Genomic DNA, 25772 nt, shown 5'->3' with positions numbered 1-25772 from the left:
TCATTTGTGTTGCGCCTACGTGTTCCCACCGCTAGTAAGCCTAACGCTATCTGTGTATGTGCATTGTGTAGGTTGTCCATCCGGACGTTACCCTCGCCGGTTTCTGGTGTGGTGATGCCAAGTCTCTCTCCTCCTCCCGTTGCTGGGTGTCGAGGCTTGGAAACTCTTGTGTGCTGGGTTCCTCCCTTCTCCATTCTCCATCCCCTCCACGATGTGAGGAACATTGCAGGCCGCTGCTCCTTGCTATTGGAAAGTCTATATGGATGGGAGAAAAAGGAGCAGGAGAGAGAGGGGAAGGAGGGGAGGAGGGAGAAAGAAGACTGGCAAGGTGAGGGTCGATCTGGAACTCTTCTCTCGTTGTGGATGCTGCTTGCTTGGCGGTGGGAGATGCGCCATTTCAGGTGGAGTCACGGGTTTCTTCAATTCTCCTGTCTCTTTGAGGTCTAGGGTTTATAGGTTTAGGAGTGTCCTTTATCTGGCTAGGGGACTACGGGATCTGCGACGTCGGCCTGTTCCATCCCCTCTTCTTCTTCCCCAATTCTCTCTTTGTGGTCGTGGGGCCCCTCCCCCAGGAGGCAAGGGCAGACAGGGCCAGTCTTGAATAATCGGCATAGGAATGTCCAAAGCCACGCTGAAGTTGGCAAGATCTTCTGGGTTTCGCAGTACTATTAGGCGGCCCGCATGTCGGACTTGCAGACGGAAGGGGAATCCCCAGGTGTAGGCCATATTGTGCTGGCGCATGATATCCAATAGGGGGCGCAGGGATTTTCTCTTCATCAAAGTGAGTCGTGATAGGTCTGGGAGCAGCTGTACGGGCCTGCCTTGGAATTGTATGGGGCCGGTCTCCCATGCCCTCTTCATTATGGCTTCCTTCACTCTATATTTATGGACCCGGCAGATAATGTCCCGTGGCCGATCTGGGTCTGTTGCTCTAGGGCCTAGCGATCTGTGAGCGCGATCCAGCTCCAGCGGGGTGTCCGGCGGGACCTCTAGGATGAAGTTAAAGAGGTGGCGAAGAGTGTCTTCCAGGTGTTGTGGTTCTATTGTTTCCGGTATGCCCCGGACTCTGATGTTGTTCCTTCTCCCTCTATTCTCCACATCGTCCAGCGAGTCCGTCAGGTATTGTAATTGGAGGGCTTGGGTCTGTAATAAGGCTTCTTGAGCGTTCACTTTGGTCGCCAGTTCTGTCAGGGATGTCTCCACTGTGGCGACTCTCGTATCTACCTGTTGCACTTCTTCTCGCACCGCTGCCACTTCTGTTTTGTAAGTATTTTCAAGCCTTGCAATATACGCTTCCATGTCTGCTTTTGTTGGGATCGCCAGTATATGTGCGCTGAGGGCTCCAATGTCTGTGAGCGCCGAGGTGCCTGCAGACTCTCTAGATGGTGGGTAGGCAGCTGTGTTTGTACAGTCTATGTTGGCAGACTGTGGAGGAGCGCTCTTGTTACTGCCGGGGGGAGTGCTCTTGTTACTGCCGGGGGGAGTGCTCTTGTTACTGCCGGGGGGAGTGCTCTTGTTACTGCCGGGGGGAGCGCTCTTGTTACTGCCGGGAGGAGCGCTGTTGTTACTGCCGGGAGGAGCGCTGTTGTTACTGCCGGGAGGAGCGCTGTTGTTACTGCCTGGAGGGCCGCTCGTCTTGCTGCCTGGAGGAGCGCTCCTCCTCCTGTCGGGAGTGGCGTTCGTGTTACTGCAGGAAGGAATGCTCATGATATTGCCGGCAGGAGCGCTCATAATGTTGCCGGGAGGAGCAAACCAGTTGCCACCATGTGGGGCAGTTACAATCATGCTGGGTGGGGTGGTTGTGTTGCTGCCAGGAGAAGCCTTTTCATTACTGCCAGGAGGCGCAATCAAGTCACTGCCAGGAGGCGCAATCAAGTCACTGCCAGGAGGCGCAATCAAGTCACTGCCAGGAGGCGCAATCAAGTCACTGCCAGGAGGCGCAATCAAGTCACTGCCATGAAGAGCGATCATGTTACTGCCAGGAGGAGCGATCATGTTACTGCCAAGAGGAGCAATTATGTTACTGCCAGGAGGAGCAATCATGCTACTGCCAGGAAGAGCAACCTCAGCACCTCCAAGAGGGATGTTTATGTTACTGCCAGGAGGAGCGATCATGTTACTGCCAGGAGGAGCGATCTTGTTACTGCCAGGAGGAGCAATTATGTTACTGCCAAGAGGAGCAATTATGTTACTGCCAGGAGGAGCAATCATGTTACTGCCAGGAGGAGCAATCATGTTACTGCCAGGAGGAGCAATCATGTTACTGCCGGGAGGAGCGATCATGTTACTGCCGGGAGGAGCGATCTTGTTACTGCCGGGAGGAGCAATCTTGTTACTGCCGGGAGGAGCAATCTCGTTACTGCCGGGAGGAGCAATCTTGTTACTGCCAGGAGGAGCAATCCTGTTACTGCCAGGAGGAGCAATCTTGTTACTGCCAGGAGGAGCAATCTTGCTACTGCCAGGAGGAGCAATCTTGTTACTGCCAGGAGGAGCAATCTTGTTACTGCCAGGAGGAGCAATCTTGTTACTGCCAGGAGGAGCAATCTTGTTACTGCCAGTAAGAGCAACCTCAGTACCTCCAAGAGGGATGTTTATGTTACTGCCAGGAGGAGCTTTCTGAGTATGACTGGGGGAGTCTGAATTAGCTCTTGCTACTGGGGTTTGTGGATCTCTGTTGGGGGTGTCCGTGAATGCCTCAGCGCTCCCTCTGCTCTGGCTCCCGCTCTCCTCTGGAGCCTCTGCCCACGTGTGCCCCGCTGCGGCCGCCATCTTGGACGGCGTGGGGCCATGAGACCGCCGCTCCCCGCTCACCTCCGCTGGGCCCCCGCTCACCTCCGCTGGGCGCTCCGGCGGCGCCGAGGGGCGCATCCGCCTCCTCCCTGCACCGTCCCACGTCATCGGGAGCTCCTCCGCTGTCACGGAGCCGTCGGGAGGGATCTCCGCCGGCGTCCCCGCTGGTAAGTCTTGCCCTGCCGGCAGCGCTGGCGTAGGGGACCCGCTCTGCGCAGGGGGGGGATCCCGGCTCTCTGCTTCTCCTGCCGCCCCGTTTCCCGCCGCTGCCATGCTCCGTGCAGGTGGTGGGGGGTCCTCCCGCTGCGCCGTCTGCGGTGAGCCTTGGTGTGCCGCGGCCGCCATGCCAGGCTGGGATTCCTCTTCCTCGGGACGCCTCTGGCCGGGGAAGAACCGCTGGATGCCCGCTGGAGTCGGGCCGTCTGGTAGGTGGGTGTTGCTCCTCAGCGATTTCTTCCTCCTATTGCCCGTTTTATTGTTTTTGTGTGCCATTTTTGTTGGTTTTCTCTGGGTATGAAGACGGAGCCGAGGAGAAACGTGTCCTCACTCCTCCATAGCCAGGCCACGCCCCCTCTGCTGTCTCATTTTATATATCAGCCTATTATGCGGCACTGTGTCAAATGCTTTAGAGAAATCCAGATATACAAGATCAATAGACTCTCCCAGGTCCAGCCTAGAGCTTACTTCATCGTAGAAGCTGATCAGATTGGTCTGACATGATCGACCCCGCATAAACCCATGCTGATGAGGAGTTATACTGTTATTGTTCTTGAGGTATTCTAGGATAGCGTCTCTAAGAAACCCCTCGAATATTTTTCCAATTATTCAAGTGAGACTTACCGGCCTGTAGTTACCAGGCTCTTTTAGACCTCTTATTGTATATTGGAACCAAACTGGCAATGTGCCAGTCTAGTGGTAGAACCTCGGTCTCAATAGTGTCCCTATATATAAGAAATAGCAGTTTAGCTATCACATCACTTAGTTCTCTTAGAACCCTTGGGTGTATTCCATCTGGGCCCGGCGATTTATCGATTTTAAACCTTCTTAACTGGCTCTGCACTTCCTCCTGTGTTAGGCATTCAGGATTTAGCAGGGAGTTCGTTTTATCCCCTTGCATCTCGTGTAACATTTCTTTTTCATCTGTGAATACACTTGAGAAAAAGCTATTTAATAGATTCACCATCCCCCCCAACGTCTTCTATGATTTCTCCTGCATTATTTGTTAAAGGGCCAGTGCTCTCTGTGCAAATCCTTTTACTGTTTATATAATTGAAGACTAGTTTAGGGTTGTTTTTGCTCTCTTTGGCAATTAGTCTTCCTGCCTCCTCCTTGGCAGTTTTGATCGTTTCCTTACATAATTTGTTTTTTTCCCTGTATGATTTTAGCGCTTCTTCACTGCCTTCTTTTTTTTCGGTTATTGCCCCCATTACAGTGTTGTTGAGCCTCATTGGTTTCCTTCCATTTGTAGTTCTTTTATTTTTAAAGCGTATGAACTGCTCACATGAGGTAATTAGGATGTTTGTAAACTTCTCCCATTTGTCGTCTGTGCTGTTATTTTTGAGGATGTTTTCCCAATTAATGAGCTGATCTGAATTTTAGTTTTTTTGTCGCTCCCTGATAAGTTTTCCTATTGATTAACAGCTGGAATTTAATTATATTGTGGTCACTATTTCCCAAGTGTCCCTGCACCTACACCCCCATTATTCTGTCCAGTTTGTTAGTTAATAAGTCCAGAGTGGCCCTTCCTCTAGTTGGCTCCTGCACAAGTTGGGAGTGGTAGTTATCTTTAACTTTAGGCCCCCTGCCCATGGCCGAGTCGGAATATAACTAGAGATATTCCACCGCAGGGGAGGAGGGGGGAGCGCTGACAAGTCTCCGAGGTGAGCCTATCTGATAGATAGGCTCACCGTGGAGAATCGGTGCAATCACAGCATGCCACAATTTAAATCCCGCGATCGGAGAATCGCTATCATTCTCCGCTCGTGGACCCAGGCACTGCGCTTTCCATAGCAACCCTATGGAAAGGTTTACAGAGCGCCTGCCGATCATCACCCGTGGACAGGCAGCCTTAATAAGGTTTACAGGTTTCATCTTACTATACTATATATGGATTAAAGTCCCCCACAAGATTTATTTCATTGCGGTTTGTCACCTCTTCTATTTGTCTTTGTTTCTTCTGTTGTTTTTGGTGGTCTATGGAAAACCCCTATCAGGATTTTGTTATTTTTTGCTCCCTGTATTTCTACCCACAGAGATTCCATGTGTTCATCCCCTACACCTATATATCTTCTTGTAGCTTCGGCATTAAGTACGATTTAACATACAGACACACCCCTCTCCCTTTCTGGTTGCTGCCTAATCGCACTTATCATCAAGCCATGTTTCCGTTATTCCCACTATATCGTAGTTTTCTTCAGACATTCTCGCTTCGAGCTCACCCACTTTACTGATCAGACTGCTTGCATTTGTTGCCATACAATATTATAAGATTGTTGTTCTTTATTTTCATTGCTCTATCTCTGGTCCTATTAGCTATTCTGCCAGTTCTAACTGTACTAACACCCCACCCCCTGCTCGACCCCCACTCCCATTACTTGGTTCCAGGTCGCTGTCTACATTATCTACCCCCCCCCCCTATTTCTCTTGGTGCCCTCCCCCCCGATCCCTAGTTTAAACACTCCCCCAGCACAGCTGCACCCACCCCATTCCTACAGTAGAGCCTGTAGCCGACAGCAAAGTCAGCCCAGTTCTCCAGCAACCCAAACCCCTTCTTCTTATACCAACTCTGGAGCTACTTGTTTACCTCCCTAAGATCCTGCTGCCTTTCTAGTGTGACTTGTGGTACTGGTAGTATTTTTGAGAAAACTACCCTGGAGGTCCTCGCCCTAAGCTTGGATCCTAGGTCCCTGAAATCATTTTTGAGGGTCCTTCATTGACCTCTAATTTGTTAGGTGGTGCCAATGTGCATCATGACCGCTGGATCCTCACCAGCCCCTTCCAGTCATCGGTCAATCCAATCCATGATGTGTTGAATTCCAGCACCAGGAAGACAATCCACCGTTCGACGATCCCGGTCTTTGTCGCAGATTACCCTATCTATCCCCCTTATAATGGAGTCACCCACCACTATGACCTATCTAACCTGTCCTACACTCCCGGTGCCCTTCTTAATGGAGCAGTCATCTCCCTGGCAGTCAGAGGGCATGTCGTGCTGCAGCGGTGCTGGCTCTGTGATGGCATTCCCCTCATTTGCCAACTTTAAAAACTTGTTGGGGTGCCAGTTCAGGACTAGCCTCCCTGCTTCTCTTCGCTCTACCCCTTCTGTTAACCAGCTAGCTGCCTGCTGTCCTACTCTTTTGAACTACCGTCTGCCCTCACCTCTACCCCAGCGGCTGCCTGCTCAGTGAGCAGCAAAGTCCTTTTCATGCCGACAGTGGATCTCAGTGTTGCCAGTCGCTCATTTAGATCCACGATTTGGGCTTCCAATTGTGCATGCATCTTTGCACAACAGTATGCACCCTCGATTGGATGATCAAGGACCACATACATTGCACAAGTAACAAACTGGACAGCATGGCCAAGAATAGAAGACATTCTAATTTACCTACAGAGTAATGAAGATTGACTAATCACACTCCAAATGCGCCTCCGCGTTTGGAGTGTGATTAGTCAATTTTGGACAGTTGAGCAATGAAGAATGGAGTGACAAATCACGCTACTTCATCTTCAAATTACATTATGGTACCTGGGTGTGGAGGACGCCTGGGGAACGCCCACCCTTGACCTGAGTGCAAACAGTTATGCAAGACAGAGGCTATGATATGGTCTGGGAATGGTCTCGGTCCGTTGGTTGTAATGGCAAGAACCATGAATCATGTGCTGCTGATAATGTTGAAATACTCTGGGAATAGTCCGCAATACTTTTCTGTAAAACCACACCAGAAATCCATACCTATTCTGTCACGGATTAGCATGTGGATTTAGGGTATGGGCACATACCTGTTCTGACAATGCATTTTTCCCCCGGAAACATTTAAAACACACGTCAAAGAATCAACGAATTAAGTGTTCGATAGCTATAGATCGTTAAAAGGATTGCACTGGACTTTTACAATTGATCACCTATCCTCAGCTATCAATGCAGATATTGCTGGAAGTAGACAGCGCTGTCCATATTGCAGTGGACCGGGTTGGTACTGCAGGCACAGCTCTCCTTGAATTCAATACAGTGGACAACCCCTTTATAATGTTTTTTTTTAATGCATTACAAAAAATTACGCTTGAATACAAAGTTGCATGAAGGTGTTCATGACTGTAAAGTGCTAGATGGCATTTTTCACAATGTGCCAAGTTTCTACTTTCAGAAAATACAGTACTGTGCAAAAGTTTTAGGCAGGTGTGGATAAAGTGCGGCAAAGTAAGAATGCTTTTAAAAATAGGTGCCCGATTGGCTGGATGTTTGGGGTTGTTATCCGGCTGCAGTATAAATTTGGAGCCAATGTCATTAAGAACCATCTTCAGTGCAAGAAGAAAAAGGAGTCCTGGAAGGGATGATGTGGCCCCGCAGATTTAGGATCTCAACATCATCCAGTCTGTCTGGGATTACATGAAGAGGGAGAAGGATTTGAGCAAGCCTCATACATCCACAGAAGATCTGTGCTTGGAATAACCTCCCTACTGAGTTCCTTCAAAAACTGTGTGCTTAGAAGAGCTGATGCCGTTTTGAAGGCGAAGGCCGGTCATGACAAATATTAGATTTTTCTTTTGTTCTTACGCTTTGCATTTTGTGGAAGTTTTAATAGTTTATTTTTCAACTATTTCTGAAAGCATTCTTACTTTACGGCATTTTTCAACACCTCCCTAAAACTTTGTTATAATTTTTTTTTTGGATTCACCTGGTGTGAAAATTACTCTAGCGGTGAAAGGGTTAATGAAATGCCATGAAATAGAAAATAAAATTGTCCGACCGAAACGTTCCCTATAAATTAACGTTTATTTATAATAAATCCAATACATAAAAGCACATGGTTCGTTACAGTGATTAATGTACATAAGATGAGAGGGGGTTACATGGCATGGAGCAGTGACTGTATATTCGATACCAGTTACCACACACAGCGGATCTGTTCACCGTTCCGCTACCAGCATCAAGCCTGTGCCAGGGAACAGAGAGGGTGGTCAAAGACCGCTGCCAATCAGCGACGTCTGGTCGAGCCAGAAAATGAACTGGCATTGCAAACACATTTACTCCCTCTCTTTCCAGATGCATTGGGCTACCACAAGTCAACGTGTACACGTTTCTTCACATATGCCGGTGGTCTTCTTCCATGTGCGGGCATCTGAGCAGCTGTAAACATAGTATGCCAACATTCAGGAAAAACAAAAAAAACTATTTAAGCCACCACAGTCTTAATCGTATAATTACCTTCACAAACTTTTTGGTGCTACACATTATAAATACCAAGTTGTAATAATACACGAAATTATGGGTTGGGGCGTAAAAAGAGAAAAAAGGGGAATGACAAGTGGTAATAATACAATTTAAGGAAAAAAAAAATATGACAGAAGGTGCTGCCGCTGTAAGACAATGATTTTCATCCAGTCACGGATGACCGGCAACCTGGCACAAGCACAATCCAATCACACACCGACCCGATCTCCTGAAGCCATCACGGTATCCTCACTGTATATAGTTTTGCTCGAAAGCTACTAAAGTAAAGAAAAAAAAAAAAAAAGTGACCACAAAGAGCACATTAAATGAGGTGAAAGGATATTGGCACTACCCCCAACCAAAAGAACCTCCCCCCCCCATCCCGGAGGATGATGTCCGTTCTGCTGAGCCATAGTCAAAGCTTCTTCTCATCAGGTTCTGGAGGAGAATATCTGATGTTCCAAGAGGGCAAGCTGGCAGGGTCACAGATTGGCACGGGAAGGGGTACTGGGTCCATGATTTACAGTACGGAGAAGTCATTAAGGATGTGCTGCTGACATGGGAATGGCAACTGAAGGAATGTCAGGGAGGACGGTCTTGCAGCGGAGAGTATTTACAACGCAAAAGGCGCTTCACCTGGATACAGAACGGACAGAAGAGATAAAAGGTTAGGTGGGGTGGCTTTACAGGGGACAACGATTGTCTAAAAAGTCGCTAAAGTGTACAAACAACTGTTTACACAGAGCGATTGTTGGTCAATTTTGCTGTGTCTACCTGCCTGCAAGGTAGTTGGCTAGTCGCTGGAAGACAAACTGTTATGCTAGCTGATGATTAATAAACTAAGGACTAGTTTTAGGTACATGGAACCACTGTTGCTTACATTTTCTCCATCGGGCGACTGCTTGGACGATAGTCGTCCTGTGTAAAGCCACCCTTATAAAGTTACCAGTATCTTCTAGAACCCAATATCTTAGCCAGGCCACTCTCCATCTCACAATGCCACTATCATTTAGCCAAGCTTTGACCAACCATCCTTCAGTACTTTGAAGAGGTTGTCCAAGTAGGCGGTGTACTTACCCGACCTAGCGGTGTCAGATCATCCACTTCCGGCCTTGGTTCCAACACAGATCATATTGTATGGCCCTTTCTATCATCACAGGGTGCTGACTGTCCAGCTCATGTCAAGCAGTCAGTCCCCTTATCTGGGGTGGCTTATAGAAATGAGGTAAACAGTCAGTCCGCTGTGATGATGGGCTATGGAAGCAGCTATACCATGTGAGCTTGTCTCAGAACTGCGCAGGAAGTTGAAGCTCCAGTATTTTGTTCCCTAGACAATCTCTTTAAAGGGACGGTCTGGGACTTTTACTATTGATGACTCATGCTAAGGGTAAATTATCTGTAGCTGATAGGTGGGGGTCCACCGCCCTTTGGGATTCCTATTGATCAGCTGATCCCAGTGTCAGTGCAGACAGCGCTGGAAGAAGCTGGTGCTGTCCATATTACAGTGGCTCAGTTTGGTACTGCAGGCACTGTTCACAATGAATTCAATGGTAGCTCTGCTTGTAGCACTCACAACGGGTCACTGCAATGATGACAGCGTCATTTGACTCCAGCGCAGTCTACAGCGAATTCCAGTAAATCCGTTAAAGAGAAGCCATCAGCACTACTCCCGAAGTCACATTTCCGATAACTACGGAGATTATACTCTCTGCACTGTGTGTTCCTCTGTTATTCCAACTGGAAATGTATACCTAAAATGACACCAAGATGTTACCATTCCCCTTGGGAACGGGCTGTGTGCACACATTTAGTACACACTGATGCATAGATTGTGTAAGGACACAGCCCATTGACCAGGTGGACCTGTAATGCCCAGTTGTCAGTTTATTCATTACATGATGATTGAGGATTATTTCCATCAATCCAGTAAGAAACATCCGGATTGAGAAATGGAATTCAGAAATTGCCATATAAGAGATAACGATCCTGTGAAGAAATATTACACAACGTACCTGTCCTATCTGCCCGTCAGACTTCTGTCCTCATAGATTGTGATCTCAATCTGCAAATGAGGTCAAGGAACAGGACCTACAAGACCTGTAATGACTGTAAAGACTAAGACCTCATTCAGAAGTCAGTGTACCTGTACATCTACATCCCGGATGTAACATTTGGACCCATCACAGCTTGCTGTTCGGCTAACAGCGGTGCTCAGGTAATGCTTCAGTCTCTACCGGGCACAACGTCATACAATGTATGGCAGCTGTGCCTGGTATTGTAGTTCAATCCTATTCACTTGGCTGGGACTGTGCTGTCCAAGGCCATGTGACCAATGAATAAGATGTTACACCTGAGTAAGAATCACAAGCAGTAGTTATTTCCATATGGTAATACTTAGTGCGGCTCCTTTGGTCCTAATGACAGCGGATACTCTCTGTGGGATACGTTCTACTAATGTCTTATACACTACAGCTGGTATTTCCCTCCATTCATCCTGTAAACACCTGGCAAGTTGTCTTAAACAAGATGGACACTGTTCATATTTCCTGACCAGACGTTCCAGTTCTTCTCAAACATGTTCAGTAGGGTTCAGGTCGGGACTCTGTGCAGCCGCTCCAATCGCGATACATGCATATCCTTAAACCAATATAAAACAGTGCTTGATGTGTGACGAGGCGCGTTGTCTTGCTGGATGTATGGCCGACCATTCCCAGAGTATTTATACATTGTTGGCAGCATATTATTGTCTAGAATGTCAGGGTACACCTCCATGTTCATGGTTCTTGTCACTACAACTACCGGACCAACACTATGTCATGTAAGACATCCCCAAACCGTAACCTAACCTCTGCCCAACACACTCAGGCAGAAGGCATTCCCCAAGCTCCTCCACACCCAGTTATGTCCATCTAATTTGTAGATGGAGTAGTGAGATTCATAACTCCATAGAACAATCTTCCATTGCTCAACGATGATGCTCCTTGTATCACTGTAGACGTTTGCAGGACGAATGGAGGGAAATACCAGCTGAAGTGCAACAGACGTTAGTAGAAAGTATGCCGGATACGGAGAGTATTCAATGTCATCAGAGTCAAAGGAGCCCGACTAAGTATGAACATATGGAAATAAATAGTACTTTTGATTCTTACTCAGGTGTCCAGTTACTTTTGGTAGGATAGCGTAACAGTCTATGATGTGCCGTCTCTCCACAAGGAGTTAGAAGTGATCACAGAAAAACTATAGTAAAAAAAGGATACCACTCGGAGACCCCTTTCTATGGGGTCGGTCAGGAGGAGTCCCTGCGGGGCATAAATCTTCTCATTCTGCTCCTGAATATACTTTGCAATTTTCTTCAGAACCTACGAATAAATGGAGAAAGGGGGCATATTACAGTGGATTACACAATGAGCATATCATGCCATCTGCTTCCTTTATTGTATGCATACAGAAATAGACATATAGAACCGTGTAAAGGCTAAAAAGTGATCGTTTCAGCGATCATCGTTGCGTCTAAACGAGCAGCCATCGTTCACTGCTAGCTGATCGTTAAATTCAGATCAAACTAAAAATCGTCATTCAGCCTTATCAGGAGTTCTCCACGGGTAGTGCTGACAGACACCTCAGGCTAGTAACTGCTTTCAGCTAAGGCTTTATTTGCACACTAAATAGCTATTTAGTAACTGAGTAGCTACTTAATAGTTTATGCAAAACGATCGCTCAAAGCTGTCACTCAAACTTTCATTTGAGCGATCATCGGGCCGTGTAAATGGGCCTTAAGCACAATTCAATCACTCGTCTACAAAGTGATCTGAGGCTGAAGTCTGTAGTGAGCGGAGCCGCTACAATAAAGATTCTTCCACTGAGCGAGAGTGAAAGGAAAACGCTTATCGCCAACCGGAGCCACGGCCAGGCAGGAAATGGGAACCGGTTAGTGAGAATAACCACAGAGAGAACAAGGTACAAGAGACGGGAGGGATCGCAACACGTAAGAGAAAGTAACAGTTTGTACAGTACTTCACTAAAACTATTCCATCGCAGAGGCGACTCATGCCGAAAATAAACTTCAGTCTTTGCTTACAGTAAGAGGACCTTGTACCAGGGAACAGGACCGCTGCTACGGTTTTTTCTATAGCGACGCAATGTCCCACAACCGTAAATATGTCACTGCAGCCCAGTTATAATACTAGATCATGGGACAGCAGCAGTCAGGGAGAGGAAGGATGTACAATGGGAAGAAACGCCTCTTGATGTCACACAGGCTTCTAGGGTTTGTTGTAACATCTTAGAACACACCTCAGTGGTAGTTAGAGATGAGCGAACCTACTCGTTTCGAGTAATTACTCGATCGAGCACCACGATTTTCGAGTACTTCCGTACTCGGGTGAAAAGATTCGGGGGGTGCTGGGGGTAGCAGCGGGGAGCCCTCTCTCTCTCCCTCCCTCTCCCCCCGACTCACCCACGGCGCCCCCCGAATCTTTTCACCCGAGTACGGAAGTACTCGAAAATCGTGGCGCTCGGGCGAAAAAGGGGCGTGGCCGAGTAGGTTCGCTCATCTCTAGTGGTAGTTCACATATTGTGGATTTTTAACAGCAAACCCACACCAAACGGTACAAATTTTGATGCGGATTCATTGTGGATTTCACCCTTTCATTTGAAGGTGTGAAACCTGCGATAACAAGCTGTGGATTTAAAATCTACAACACAAGTCAACTTCTGATGTGGATTTTCTTGTAGGTTTCACCCCTTCAAAACCGCATCCGTGACGCTTGTACTGTCAATGCTGTAGAAGCTCTGCAGGAAATCCACAGCACTTCTGACCAGTGCGATCAGATCCTTCTGCGACTTCATACACAGTTCTTCTATGGGGATTTATTTAGCTTATACACCATGAACGTGAAGTGTTTTTCATTGCAATTTTTTAAAATGTTTTATGACATTTTTTTTTGCCATTGAGACCAAGAGAAGCCACAATAAAAAAAAGGCCCTGTTTCTAGCGTTTTAGATTTCACTACAGGCTTTCAGCTAACATTGTCCGCTATGTGCCGCCCTTCATGGCCAAACACACAGTGGCCAGCTGTTAAAGTAGTTAAATGGCTTACGTATAATGCGTTTGGGTCGGAGACGTTTTTAGGCTCAGTGCCTCCTTCAGTTATAGCATTATTTCGGACGTCTTTCCCATAAGCTTCTCTACAAGACTTGAAAAATGTAGCTATAAAATGACACCAAATATGAGCCAAAAAATTGCAATTTTAAAATGCTAGAAAGTAAGACTATATATGAAGGAGTCCTTAAAAAGGATTTTCCAGGCAAAAGTACCATTGATGACCTATCCTCAGGATAGGTCATTAATAGCTGGGGTCTGCTTGGAATCCTTGAGAATCAGCTGAGCAGGGGCCCGCTGTCAGCGCTGCCACACATAGTAGTCAGAGCGGACCTGGCGCTTGCAACTGCAGGATGGGGTCTCATTGAAATCAATGAGAACTTGGTAGCGGCACTGACAGCAGGTGTCCGCTCAGCTGATTGGTCTGGATCCCGAGCGGCAGGCCCCAGCCGATCAACTACTGATGGATTGAGGATAGGCCATCAATAGTATTTCCTGGAAACCCCTCTAAAAAGTGTTGCGTCATCATAGATACAAGTGGCCCACTGCTAGCATATACAATGTATGATTGATGGGGTCTGACTACTGCGAATGTGGTGAATTCCTAGGACAAAGTGCTAAGAAAGCATTCTGCCACTTCGTCTTCTGAAGGCTCCACGTGGCTTTCTGTGGGCAGACGCATGGACGACCATTGGCTGGATTGATCGACCATGAAGCCATACAGAAATAGGTGAGGCATCAGGAAACAAAGTCCTACTGCACTTTCCTAGTTCTACTGTCACTTTGTTCCAGTGACCAGCAGGGACCACAGCAGTCAGATCAGACACTGATGGAATTCCTTAGCGATGAGACATCCCATTCGAGGTAAAGATCCCACCCTCTTGACTCTTCTGGGCTACAGTCATAAGGAGATCTTAGGCGGCCTCCCTGTTTCAGATCATGAAACCTCAAAAAGAAAAACTGAGGGAGGATTGCACTTAATAGGGAACCTGTCAGGTCCTATAAGTCCCATAAACTAAGGACTAGGACAACCAAGTCCAATATAGTATTATTATACTCACCTGCCCCCCCATTCCAACAATGCGAGTCCACAAACTCGCCGCTCGTTGTCCTTCATCATGCGCCCTGTCCTCTCATGCACACGATGAAGGAGCCATTTCCATACAAGCAGCCCCAGTCCTATGAGCCTATAAACTTCATTGATGGTGGTCATAGGACCCGACAGGTTCCCTTTAGCTTCAGTTTAAAGGTTTTTTTATCCACTATGCCCAGCACAGGGAATAAATGATCCCTGGAGGTCGACCATTGGGACCCCCAGCAATTCTGAGGACTGTGCCCCCAGACTGCCATGTAGTAATGGAGCATTGATGCACATGTGTTACTACTGCTCCATTTACTTCTATGGGATGGAGGGAGATCAGTAGACTCTGCTATCTTCTCCCATCCCAAAGAAGTGTATGGAGCGCTGTCACACGTGCACCCCTCTGCTCCATTCCTATGGGGCACTCAGGGGGCAGTCATTTAAGAAGGTAAATGCCTCCTTAGGGTCCGTTCACACACAGCTGATTGGGTGCAGATCTGCTGCAGTAGATTCCACCCCTTCAATGTGAATTCACCCGAAAGGCTAAAATCTGCTGCAGATTTGCACGAAAATCCACAACAAAATCCTCCCCGAATCAGCTACTTGTGAATGCATCCTTAAGAAAGGAGCCAGTTCATTCCAGACAGCCTTGCAATTATCTTAAGTGGCCCTTTTAATGTGCGACTGTCAGATGCATCAAGAAATACATCTCTCTGGCAGCCCAGGGGTTAATCTGCAGGAAGATCGAGGCGGATAAATACATAAAACCTCTTCTTAAGAACACATATACCTCTCACAGAGGTGAATTCATCCAAATCAATTGCTTTCTCTGCCACTTAGGAAGAGCTGTCCAACGACCCAATATTTACGGCCAGGTTGAAAGGAGCAGGAAAGGGGGTGGCTTGGAAGACACAGACTGCGCTTATTAACCGCTTTGATGGTGGGCACATACATAGGTGTAGGTGGGAGCGCTGTCTTTTTATCCTCCGTGGCAGGGAGAGGGTTTACCGGAGTCTGGCCAGCCCGGGCTGAATAAATAAATCCAGGATCTGTCTGTACGTGGCAAGTCATTTCATCTGCGAGTTGCTGAAAGGTCTCAATTCATTCTCAAAAAAAACCTCAACTAAACACAGCTGACCGGGAAGAAGAACGGCTCGTTTTATATCCGCACTCAGCTTTAATTCTTCGGGAGAGAAAATAAACTCCTCTGTAAGAGCTTAAAGGGCGCCAAGATGCCAGCCTGCATGAAGATGAGGAGAGTCACGCGAAGCCCGTCCCGTGCCCATTATACCCACCTTCTCATAGTGTGTTTCCATACATAGGAAGATGGTATAGGCGGTGAGGCAGGCCAGGCAGCCCTCCAGATAGGACTGGCCTCCGAGCTTCTCCGCCTCTGCGTACAGGTTGTTCAACGTCCGCACCGTCTCCTCGAACTGCTGTCTGTCCACCTGAGGAAGAAGGAGCCCAATGAGAATTACTACAAATAATTAGAATACTATAGGCAAGATCGTAGGTCCTTGGATTACTGGCCTTGAGTGTAAAGGGCCTTTCTGGTTGAGCCGTGTAAAAGGACCTTATCATTAGAGTAAACCCTCCAGTTTTAGGACAAACTTCTGGTGTCCATTACCTGACGTTGAACTTTTGCCTCCATCCCTCCTCCAGTACTTGCTTCAAGATGGTCAAAGCAATTTTCTAACTACCTAATGCACAATGCTCTCCGATTGGCTAGTGCTGATCACATGAACAGCTCTGGCCAATCAGAGAGAAGGTATAGTGCATAAGCATTGTTGGCTCTAACATAATGCTAAGTTATAGACTTGTCTTCACCTTCAGTTTTGAGGTCATTGAGGACCTACCTGCACTTACACATAACCAGGAATGACCTTACCATCAGTATCACACCAGCGTATGACAGAAATCAAATACCTTCTAGGATTCTAATGGAAGGAGCCCCAAGTTTAGGACCCTCATTCATTACCGAGGACAGACAGCATCTCTCCCCCTGGAGGACCTAACCTACACTATAGATGGTGATGAGAGTTGGTGGGAGGATATAGGAATCAGCAGCAAACGACAGATTAGGGGTGTCCGCAATAAGCAGCGGGACCTGAAGGGCGATTCCGCTATGCAGAAGTAGTTATGTGGTTTCTGCTTGCATGGTTTGGGGAGGTATATACTTCCAGTCAGTATTGTGTCTCCCCCCTTGTATAGAGATAACCTATGATCATTGCACGCATTCATATGCATCCCTATAGGAATGCTCCCATACAGGCTTGCTGTGCGGCAGGACATTTACCAAAGGGATGCGGACAGGAGTGAACTGACCTGGACAAGACGGAGGCTCGGCCATTTCATTCTCAGCTTAAGCCCGGAGCCAACAAAATCAAATCAGGCCCGGGTTTCGCACAGAAAAATATTATTTTTATGCAAGTGATATAGAGAAGCCCTGAGGCAAGGCAGAGCGAGAAGCAGGAATGTGGAGGAATAACACAGAGCAAGAATGGTGGGAGCCTCGGTACAGGACGGACCACCTGACCCAACCCCCACAACAGCGTTACTGACAGAAGTCTATGGAGGCTCCTACATCCAGCTGACTCATCCATTCTGCGTAAGGGTTCATTGATCCTGTGTATCTATAGTCAGCGACCCCCCCCCCCCCCCCCTGCTGGGAGCATACATACAAGAAACACGGGATGACATTCAGTAGCTTCTTCCAACGGGGACACCTCTGTGCGTCTAATTCACATTAACAGATAGTCACTGCAATACCTCGGCGTCTCCTCTGCCGGACCGGCCGCCATCCTTCTCTGTTAGGGTCCCAATGGTCACACTTTAACCAAGTATACTCTTATGGCCTTTCTAATTGACATGCTATTAAAGGGTTGCATGAGAAAATCCCTGTAAATAACAGTTGTTGCCTTCAGGATAATGGCGAGGTCAGATAGCGTTTATACATTCATCCTTCTGAATCGCTGAAAACGGTATTCAGGCAGACCCATAGGCTTTGGTATCCAATAATGTAGCTACGGTACTCCGAATTCTGCCCGAATGCCATATTCAGCGATTCAAAAAGGGTGAATGCAACGATAAATGCTACATGAACCCATCCTAATGCCTTCTTAAAGGGGTTTTCCTGGACTAAACCAATCAGCTGATTGAAATGACAGCAGCGTTCGGTTTAGCACCGCGGTCATTTCAGTCCATACCAGGCGTTGTGGCATACCTTCACCGAGCTGCTCTTGTGCCACGTGACCTATAAATGTCACACACCGAAGAAGGGTGAGCGCCGCAACCTCTTTTAACAGCTGATTGGCAGGGACCCCGAACAGCAGACCCCGCTGATTAACCATTGATGACCCATCCTGAGGACAGGCCATCAATAGTGTAGCCTTGTCTCTCTCGCCATAGTACAGTGCTTAGTCTTTCCGATCTCGGTTTTTGAAAAAGATGGGGGAAATTATTTTGCTCCAGGAGTGCAACTGATGCTGTCCAAGCTATGCCATTTCCCATATGAACTAGAATTTGATGGGGGCAGACTAAAACGCATGCCCATGGAGACAAAGACAGAGCACTTAGATTGCAGGGTCATCACTTCCTAAGCACGCCTCTAGGGTGCGTTCACGCGTTGCCACCATAGCAGGGTTTTTTTGCTGTGGTTTTCCAAACTTGTGGCAAAACTGCAGCATTTTTCATGCAACTTTGGAAAACTGCAACACAAAAACCACGCGGCTGCTGCAACGCATCCCTGACACGTAAACACGGCCTTAAAGCGAGGGGTCACCTTTAAAAAAAAAAAGACACAGGAGAACCTACACTATACGCAAAACTGAAGACAAAATACTTGTTTTAATTGGAAAATCTCCCTTTTAGAGCCGGAGGGATCCAATAACAGAAGATGCGGAGTAGAGATAAAGCCCCCATTGAATGGTAACCCTTTATGGCATCCCGGATTGATTTTACCCATGACTACCCTTGTCTGTCATCAGAAGGGAGCAATTCCCATCATATATATTAGGTTCCTTTAAGTGAAAAGCAGGATTTATATCTCACCCAGTATAACCCTGCGAATGCAGATGGCATTAAACAAGCTGCCCACGTTGTGCCCAGATCCGCCCTCATCTAACTCAGCAACATGACCCCTTTAAAACCATCCCACGGACAATGAATAGCGGCTCTGTGGAGAACTGCAAGTCAGCGTAATCCCTCCGTGTAGACACAATGAAGATAAAAACGCTGAAAAGAGCTCAAACTAAACAAGCGATGCTGCAAAATGAGAGGAAATAAAAAAACTTGGAACTTCTGGATCCATTTCAGCGCTGACTAGTCAAGTGATACTTTACACCATAGAAGGCTGGGCAGCGGCCAAGGAAACACTGCATTCCCGTCAGCATCACCCACTCAGGATAAGGCGGTCATGACGCCAAGATTGGATCTGACAATTCTCACCAAGACCTCCATAAATCTGGCTGAAAGGAGGTGTAGACATCCTAAATAACCGCTTTATGTTACACAGACTATGGCTGTCCTATGGAGCGCTGCTGTGGAAAGAAGACCATTAGCTGAGTCACTGGTAACCTTATCTGCTGGAACTAGCAAAAGTTTAAATGCTAGCTTTGGAGAGTCATTAGAAACCAGTTCATTAGTTAAAATTCTCTCGGTCTTCTTAAAAGGGGTTTTCCAGGACTTAATTTTTTTTTATGGGGCTCAGAAACGTATAAAGATAAACCACATTAACATTGACTCCAATGGCTCCCTGTCCATCTCTGAAGCCCGATGCCCAACGCCAAGATCTCAGAAGCAGAAGGAGGGCAGTCACTTATTGTGCATGTGACCACTGACCCAATCACAGGCTTCTAGGGCAATGGAAGAATCACCGCTGAAGCCTGTGATTAGCTGAGCAGTCAGGTATGCAATGACCGCCCACTGGCTGCTACCAGGTTCCAAGAAGTGAGCATCGGGCTCCAGTTCTGGACAGGAAGCCGCTGGAGCAGGAGAGTATGCAAGTTCTGGAAAAGCCCTTTAAGGGCAAGTTCACATGTAGTCGATTTGGTGCGAATTTAGACGTATATGCACAGCAGATTTCCTTCCTTATATTGAAAGGGGGAAATCTTCTGCGGATATGCGTTACAATCCACACCAATGATGAATTTGGACTTAGGGTGGTTTCACACGGGCGAGGGAAAAAAAAAAAAATTCGCCCTATTTTTGTGTGATGCGAGAGTCATTAAAAAAGCAGATTATGAAACCAATGATTTTCACTGGTTTTCTTCCCATTTGCGATGTTTTCACTGATGCGATGTTGAGAGAACTAAATAAATATATAAATTGCAGCATGCTCCATCTTTGTGCCATTTTTTTTATCACCCATGTTTCCCTATGGAGCCTCCTTTTTATCGCATCGCAACAAATGTGCGTTGCGATGAGTTTTTAACACTAGAAAGTCCTATTGACTATTGCGCGTTTTTATCACGGGCGGCAGCAATGCGATGCAAGATTATTCTAAAAAAAAGACGCCCAAAAATCTCAGGAACAAAGACACGATTTTGTCGTGATTTTCTTGCAGAAAACTACTGATCGCCCGTGTGAAACTAGCCTTAGATTTTGGTGTAGATCGTAATCGCAGCATGCTCCCTCGGAACGCCTCGCCAATTGTTATCAAGGGTACCTTAGAAGACATTGTATGGCTCTCACATGCTAGTGAAATGAGAGGGTTTCCTCTGAAATCAGTGGGAAAAACTTGAGGATTGCAACTTCATAGAAGTGATGCAAGGCATTTTTGAAGTATAAACTCCGTGCATCGGCATAAAAAAAACCCCAAAAACCACACTGTTTCTCAGCCCGATATTGCGCAGGCCTGCGTGACTGCAGCCTTATGCTGGATTCAAATGTAAAGGTGTTGGAACGATTTTAGCGAGGTTTTCTGTTTTATGTCAAAAGCGCTGCAGCCAGATGCTTCTTCAAAGTTTGGACGGCTTCACGTTACGTTTCGCGTCTCCTGCGCCGGTTCTGTCCAGGTTTCCTTCTGCTATACAGAAAACAGCACAGAACGTGGACGGCACAACAGAGGCGAATATGTGAGATGAAGACCCCTCTGGCCTCAGTAGGACGTCTTCTTCTCCATGGCTCCATCCTGGTTTCCATCCCCATGTGGTTTTCTGCATTGAGGACAGAAACTGGGATGGAACTAGTGCTGGAGAGGAGAACCAATCTGAGAAGCACCTTACTAGTAAATCTATACAAATTCTACCTGCACAGCAATGTGTGTTCCCCCATCCATTAGAAGATGGAGTATGTTGTATGGCACTTTTCTCATAGGCTTCACTAGAGGACTTCAGAAAAAGGCAGGAAAAAAAATGTTAAAAATGTTGCCACATTACAAAAATACTGTGAAAAATCTTTGAAACCCGTTTTAGTTTTCAACATGCATTTAAAAAACACTGAAAAAAATAGTGTGTTGTGTGGAATTAAATTCCAGTGTTATACGGTGTTACCAAACCTACCCGGGTCTCCAGCTCGGAGGGAAACTTGGTCTGGAACTGACACAAGGTGCCATTGGTGTAGTCTCTCTGGATAAAGACTTTACCGGCCACAGCTGCCTGCGGTCTCATGGCCACGAGCGGCGCAATCTGGAGGAGAAGACACAAACGGAATTTTAAAAAACGACTTATCCGTGACAACGTATACCCCCAGATTTACCATCAGTGTGCGGAAACCAAATTGTGTGTGTGAAACTGGTACAATCTAGACATACATGCACCCCAGGTTCTTAAATCGCCGTTTTAATGTACCTTTACGCAGAACGACTATCGCCCGAGTCACCGTTTGCAACAGCTATTTTCAGTGATAGTCGTACCGTGTATACATAGCTGCTGATATGGCGCTGAGAGAAATCACGCAGTAGTCGCTTAGTTTCTGCTCAGTGAAATGAAGTTAAAAGCGAGCAACTTTCTCGCTCACTGAAAATAGGAGCTGTTCAATCTTTGAACGACTACCTGTTTGCAATGAATGGAGAAGGGCGGCCAGAAGAGATCTCCGGCTTGCCCCGCCTCTATCCGCTGGACGACTACCAGAAGAGATCTCCGGCTTGCCCCGCCTCTATCCGCTGGCCGACTACCAGAAGAGATCTCCGGCTTGCTCCGCCTCTATCCGCTGGCCGACTACCAGAAGAGATCTCCGGCTTGCTCCGCCTCTATCCGCTGGCCGACTACCAGAAGAGATCTCCGGCTTGCTCCGCCTCTATCCGCTGGCCGACTACCAGAAGAGATCTCCGGCTTGCTCCGCCTCTATCCGCTGGCCGACTACCAGAAGAGATCTCCGGCTTGCTCCGCCTCTATCCGCTGGCCGACTACCAGAAGAGATCTCCGGCTTGCTCCGCCTCTATCCGCTGGCCGACTACCAGAAGAGATCTCCGGCTTGCTCCGCCTCTATCCGCTGGCCGACTACCAGAAGAGATCTCCGGCTTGCTCCGCCTCTATCCGCTGGCCGACTACCAGAAGAGATCTCTGGCTTGCTCCGCCTCTATCCGCTGGACGACTACCAGAAGAGATCTCCGGCTTGCTCCGCCTCTATCCGCTGGACGACTACCAGAAGAGATCTCCGGCTTGCTCCGCCTCTATCCGCTGGACGACTACCAGAAGGGATCTCCGGCTCCTCCGCCTCCATCCACTGAACGACTACCAGAAGGGATCTCCGGCCCGCTCCGCCTCCATCCGCTGAACGACTACCAAAAGGGATCTCCGGCCCGCTCCGCCTCCATCCGCTGACCGACTACAAAAAGGGATCTCCGGCCAGCTCCGCCTCCATCCGCTGAACAACTACCAGAAGGGACCTCCAGCCCGCTCCGCCACTATCCACTGAATGACTACCAGAAGGGATCTCCGGCCCGCTCTGCCGCCATCCACTGAACTACCAGAAGAGATCTCCAGCCTGCTCCGGTTTCATGCACTGAACGACTACCAGAAGGGATCTCCAGCCCGCTCCGCCACTATCCACTGAATGACTACCAGAAGGGATCTCCGGCCCGCTCTGCCGCCATCCACTGAACTACCAGAAGAGATCTCCAGCCTGCTCCGGTTTCATGCACTGAACGACTACCAGAAGAGATCTCCAGCCCGCTCTGCCGCCATCCATTGAATGACTACTATTCCAGTGTGAAAGCACAGGAGCAATAATCATCCTGTGTAAAAGTATCTTCGGGCTGGCCATACATATTAAGTTAAGATCAGTCACCTGATTTCAGTGGGAGGAGGTTGATTATCTACTGTGTATGGGGGCTTCCCGACTGTCACCTGACAGACAAAATCAGTGATGGCTTTGAGAAAGCGCCTGTAGACTCGCATGCGGAGCAGCCCCACAAGTGGAGCTTATCTATGTGCGGATTTCCCAACATGGTTTCGACACAAAATAAGCATTGAGAATTGACCTGCCAATTGAGGTTTTTCTACAAGTCGGATTTAAAAATCGGTGCCATATAAACTATGTGCATTCCTATTAAAGGGGTTGTCTGCGCCTTTTCCCCCCCACTGATGACCACTGACGGACAGGTCATCAATAGTTGCTGGATGGGGGTCTGCCGCTTGGAACCTCCGTCCATCAGCTGATCATCCGGCCAACTATCCAGTACAGCGGGCAGTATGTTGTCATACGTGGACAGGAGAGGAAGTGCTGGCTTCACTCCCCTTGAAATCTATGGTGAAGCCGCGCTACTACGGCACTTCCCACTACTGTCCTGGTAAGGACTGGGTGGGACATCCCGAGCAGCGGAGAAATTCTGCCCGGTCCAGTGCTCGCCAAAGTGCAATTTACTTGCGATGCGGTTTTGCCCAAAAAATGAAATTCCGATCCTCTCACGCAATTTTCATATGCGATAAGAGGATCGGAAGGGTTTCCCATTGATTTCAATGGGAGACCTTGCATTGCACGGTACGTGAGACATTAGATTAATGGGCGATGCGTTCTGAGGAACACGAAAAGTTAGAGCATGCCATGTTAATTGTGGAAAAAAGGCGCCCGTGTGAGGGAGGCCTAAGGGTACGTTTACAGACGATTTCACCTTTTCAACTGAAGGGGTGAAGTCTGTTTTGAAATCGGAACAAAATCTATTTCAAACTCCACTCTGATGGTGCGAACGTAGTGCATGCCTGACCGCGGTGAAACTCGCTGTGGAACGGCCGCAGCGGACATTCTGGTGGAGATTTCAGAGTCAAATTCACCGTCTCACTTTAAAAGTTGGAATCCAGACTGCGAATCCAAGGCAGCTAGCTGACAAGCTGATTTATATCCCGCACCGACTGTCACTTTCCGCATGGATTTGGGGCGCATTTTCTCCGCAGCGGGTGAAAGAGATTTTGAAAATCTGCGGCATTTACAGCTGCAGCAAAGTGGGTGAGATTGTCAAAATCACGTCTACACGCTACGGAAAAAAGTGTGAACAAAACTTCGGAGGACATTGGCGAGTGGTGCGGAACGTAAATCTGCGGTGAGTCAACTCTAGTATCGGATCCTCTGCAGAGCCCATCTCTACTCAATGAGGGGGGGACTTCCACAACAAAAGCCGCGTCAACAGCCCCACCAAATGGGGCAGGTTTGGCGCAGAGTCTCAGCTGCGGATCTGACGCAGTGTGTCAGCGGTGGATTTGCCACATTAATCCCGCCCCGTGTGAACATGGTCTCAAGGTGATGTGGAGCCGCACCGGGCATCTCTCCCCCCAGAACTAGAAGGATGAGATCTACTGCAAATCCGCCTTGTGTGAGCGTACTCTTAGGCTGTGATGTTCCAGACGCCGCACTGGTCGCGGTACAACGCTGCCATGGATTTCAAGGACTCTTCGCAGAGCTGCGCCCGAACGCAGCATTTTTAACGCCGCGGTTTGCAGAATGACGTCTGTTCTTTTTTTGAGCATTTTTGCGGATTTTAACGTGCCTCGTCACATTGATTGGGTGCGTAAAAAAAAAAACAAAAAAAACGTCAAACGCTGCGCAAGCGTACAAAAACATCGCCATTTCGAACACAGCATTTTGCAAACACGTGAGAGTGCGGCCTGAAAGCGCCTTTCCAGGACTTCCCGTCCTTCTACACGGGCCAATGATCCAGTCCGAACGTTTACTTGCCGACTACGTAGGCGATCAGCCAATCACAGAGCCGACGCTTGCTCTTCGCTTATTGCATCCTTCGCGCCAGTGTCCGTGTACACAGGGGACATGCCAACAAATGCAACAATCCGTACGGGGGAGATCGTTCATCTACATTGGCGCAGTCCGCAAAAATGAACCCCCAAGATAACAAAAGGAGATTTATCACATTTTGCGGTGTCTTTGTTGCCCCTAGCAACCAACCAGCACTGCGATGTTACGCCAAATACAGCTGTGAGGAAACGAGCGCTGTATTGACATCAGTTGCTACGGGCAACAAGGACAATTTTGAGAATCATCTGCTCTGGTGGTAAAAGGCACAAACACCCTGGGAGGGTATAGAAGGACATGAGCCGGGCCCTTGTGTGCCTGTATGTTGTCCTTCCCAACCTATATACGTTATGGACATATATACGGTCCAGAAATGTGGAAGCGCTTATTAATGGAATGACAAGCCGAGTCCTGCCCGCAGTATATAGTATACGAGCTCCTCGGCACCGTCTGTGTATATATCGCGACATAATATCACGACAATCCAGTGTAGTAAATCCCTTCCACACCCCGCACTCACCACTTCCGTCTCCTGGCTCTAGCGGCGCTTAGCGGCAGCCGTAAAGAGAGTGAGGGGCGAGTCGAGAGTGACACGTGACCAGCGTCACATGACCGCCGGGACATTCTCCTCAGTGGAGGCAGCGCGCGCTGTGGTGCGCTGCTGCGCCGTCGGCTGCTGCTGTGTGAGGCTGCTATATCCCGCCGTTAATAGGCAGCATGGCGGCCTACAACATAGTAGGGGGTATAGCCGGGGTTTCTAGCTCTGCACAAGCGGGAACAGATCTGCCCTGCGACAAGACCAAATAATTGTGCTAGATGGAAGCCATTGACTATAACTGGAACAGACAGATAGAATTAACCCCTTAGTGACCAAGCCTGTTTGCGCCTTAATGGCGGAGCCATATTTTGGAAATCTGACGTGTCACTTTACCATATCATAAGGGCGCATTCAGCTGACCGTATATCGGCCGGGTATTCACGCCGGCCGATATATGGCGTCCCTCTCTGCAGGGGGAGGAGGCTGGAAGAGCCAGGAGCAGGAACTGAGCTTCCGCCCCCTCTCTGCCCCTTGCCACTATTTGCAATGGGATGGGGCGGAGCTAAGTTCCATGATATAGCTCTGCCCTTGTCCTGCCCCTCCCATTGCAAATAGTGCAGAGGGGGCGGGAGCTCAGTACACTGCTCCC

General features: G+C 48.1%; 1 protein-coding gene across 1 annotated transcript; it reads right to left on the bottom strand.

The window, feature by feature from the left end:
• Positions 1-7764: 7764 nt before the first annotated feature.
• On the bottom strand, positions 7765-25207 carry GOLGA7 (golgin A7). The gene is made up of 6 exons (XM_066593176.1): positions 25106-25207; positions 20904-21029; positions 15699-15851; positions 11479-11580; positions 10234-10283; positions 7765-8857 (listed from the first exon to the last, which is right to left on the bottom strand). The coding sequence occupies exons 2-5, from the start codon at positions 21009-21011 to the stop codon at positions 10239-10241; spliced, it is 408 nt and encodes a 135-aa protein (XP_066449273.1). The 5' UTR covers positions 21012-21029; positions 25106-25207; the 3' UTR covers positions 7765-8857; positions 10234-10238.
• Between the last annotated feature and the right edge of the window lie 565 nt (positions 25208-25772).

The sequence above is a fragment of the Eleutherodactylus coqui genome, chromosome 2 (assembly GCF_035609145.1).
Source record: "Eleutherodactylus coqui strain aEleCoq1 chromosome 2, aEleCoq1.hap1, whole genome shotgun sequence".
Lineage (NCBI taxonomy): Eukaryota > Metazoa > Chordata > Amphibia > Anura > Eleutherodactylidae > Eleutherodactylus > Eleutherodactylus coqui.
This window is presented reverse-complemented; position numbering and strand designations above follow the sequence as displayed.

Coding starts and splice junctions, on each gene's coding strand:
- GOLGA7 (XM_066593176.1), bottom strand. CDS start 21,011: ATGAGACCGCAGGCAGCTGTGGCCGGTAAAGTCTTTATCCAGAGAGAC. Junction 15,852..20,903: donor CCTCCGAGCTGGAGACCCGG/GTAGGTTTGGTA, acceptor CTTCTTCCTCAG/GTGGACAGACAGCAGTTCGA. Junction 10,284..11,478: donor TAGAAAGGGGTCTCCGAGTG/GTATCCTTTTTT, acceptor CCTCATTTGCAG/ATTGAGATCACAATCTATGA.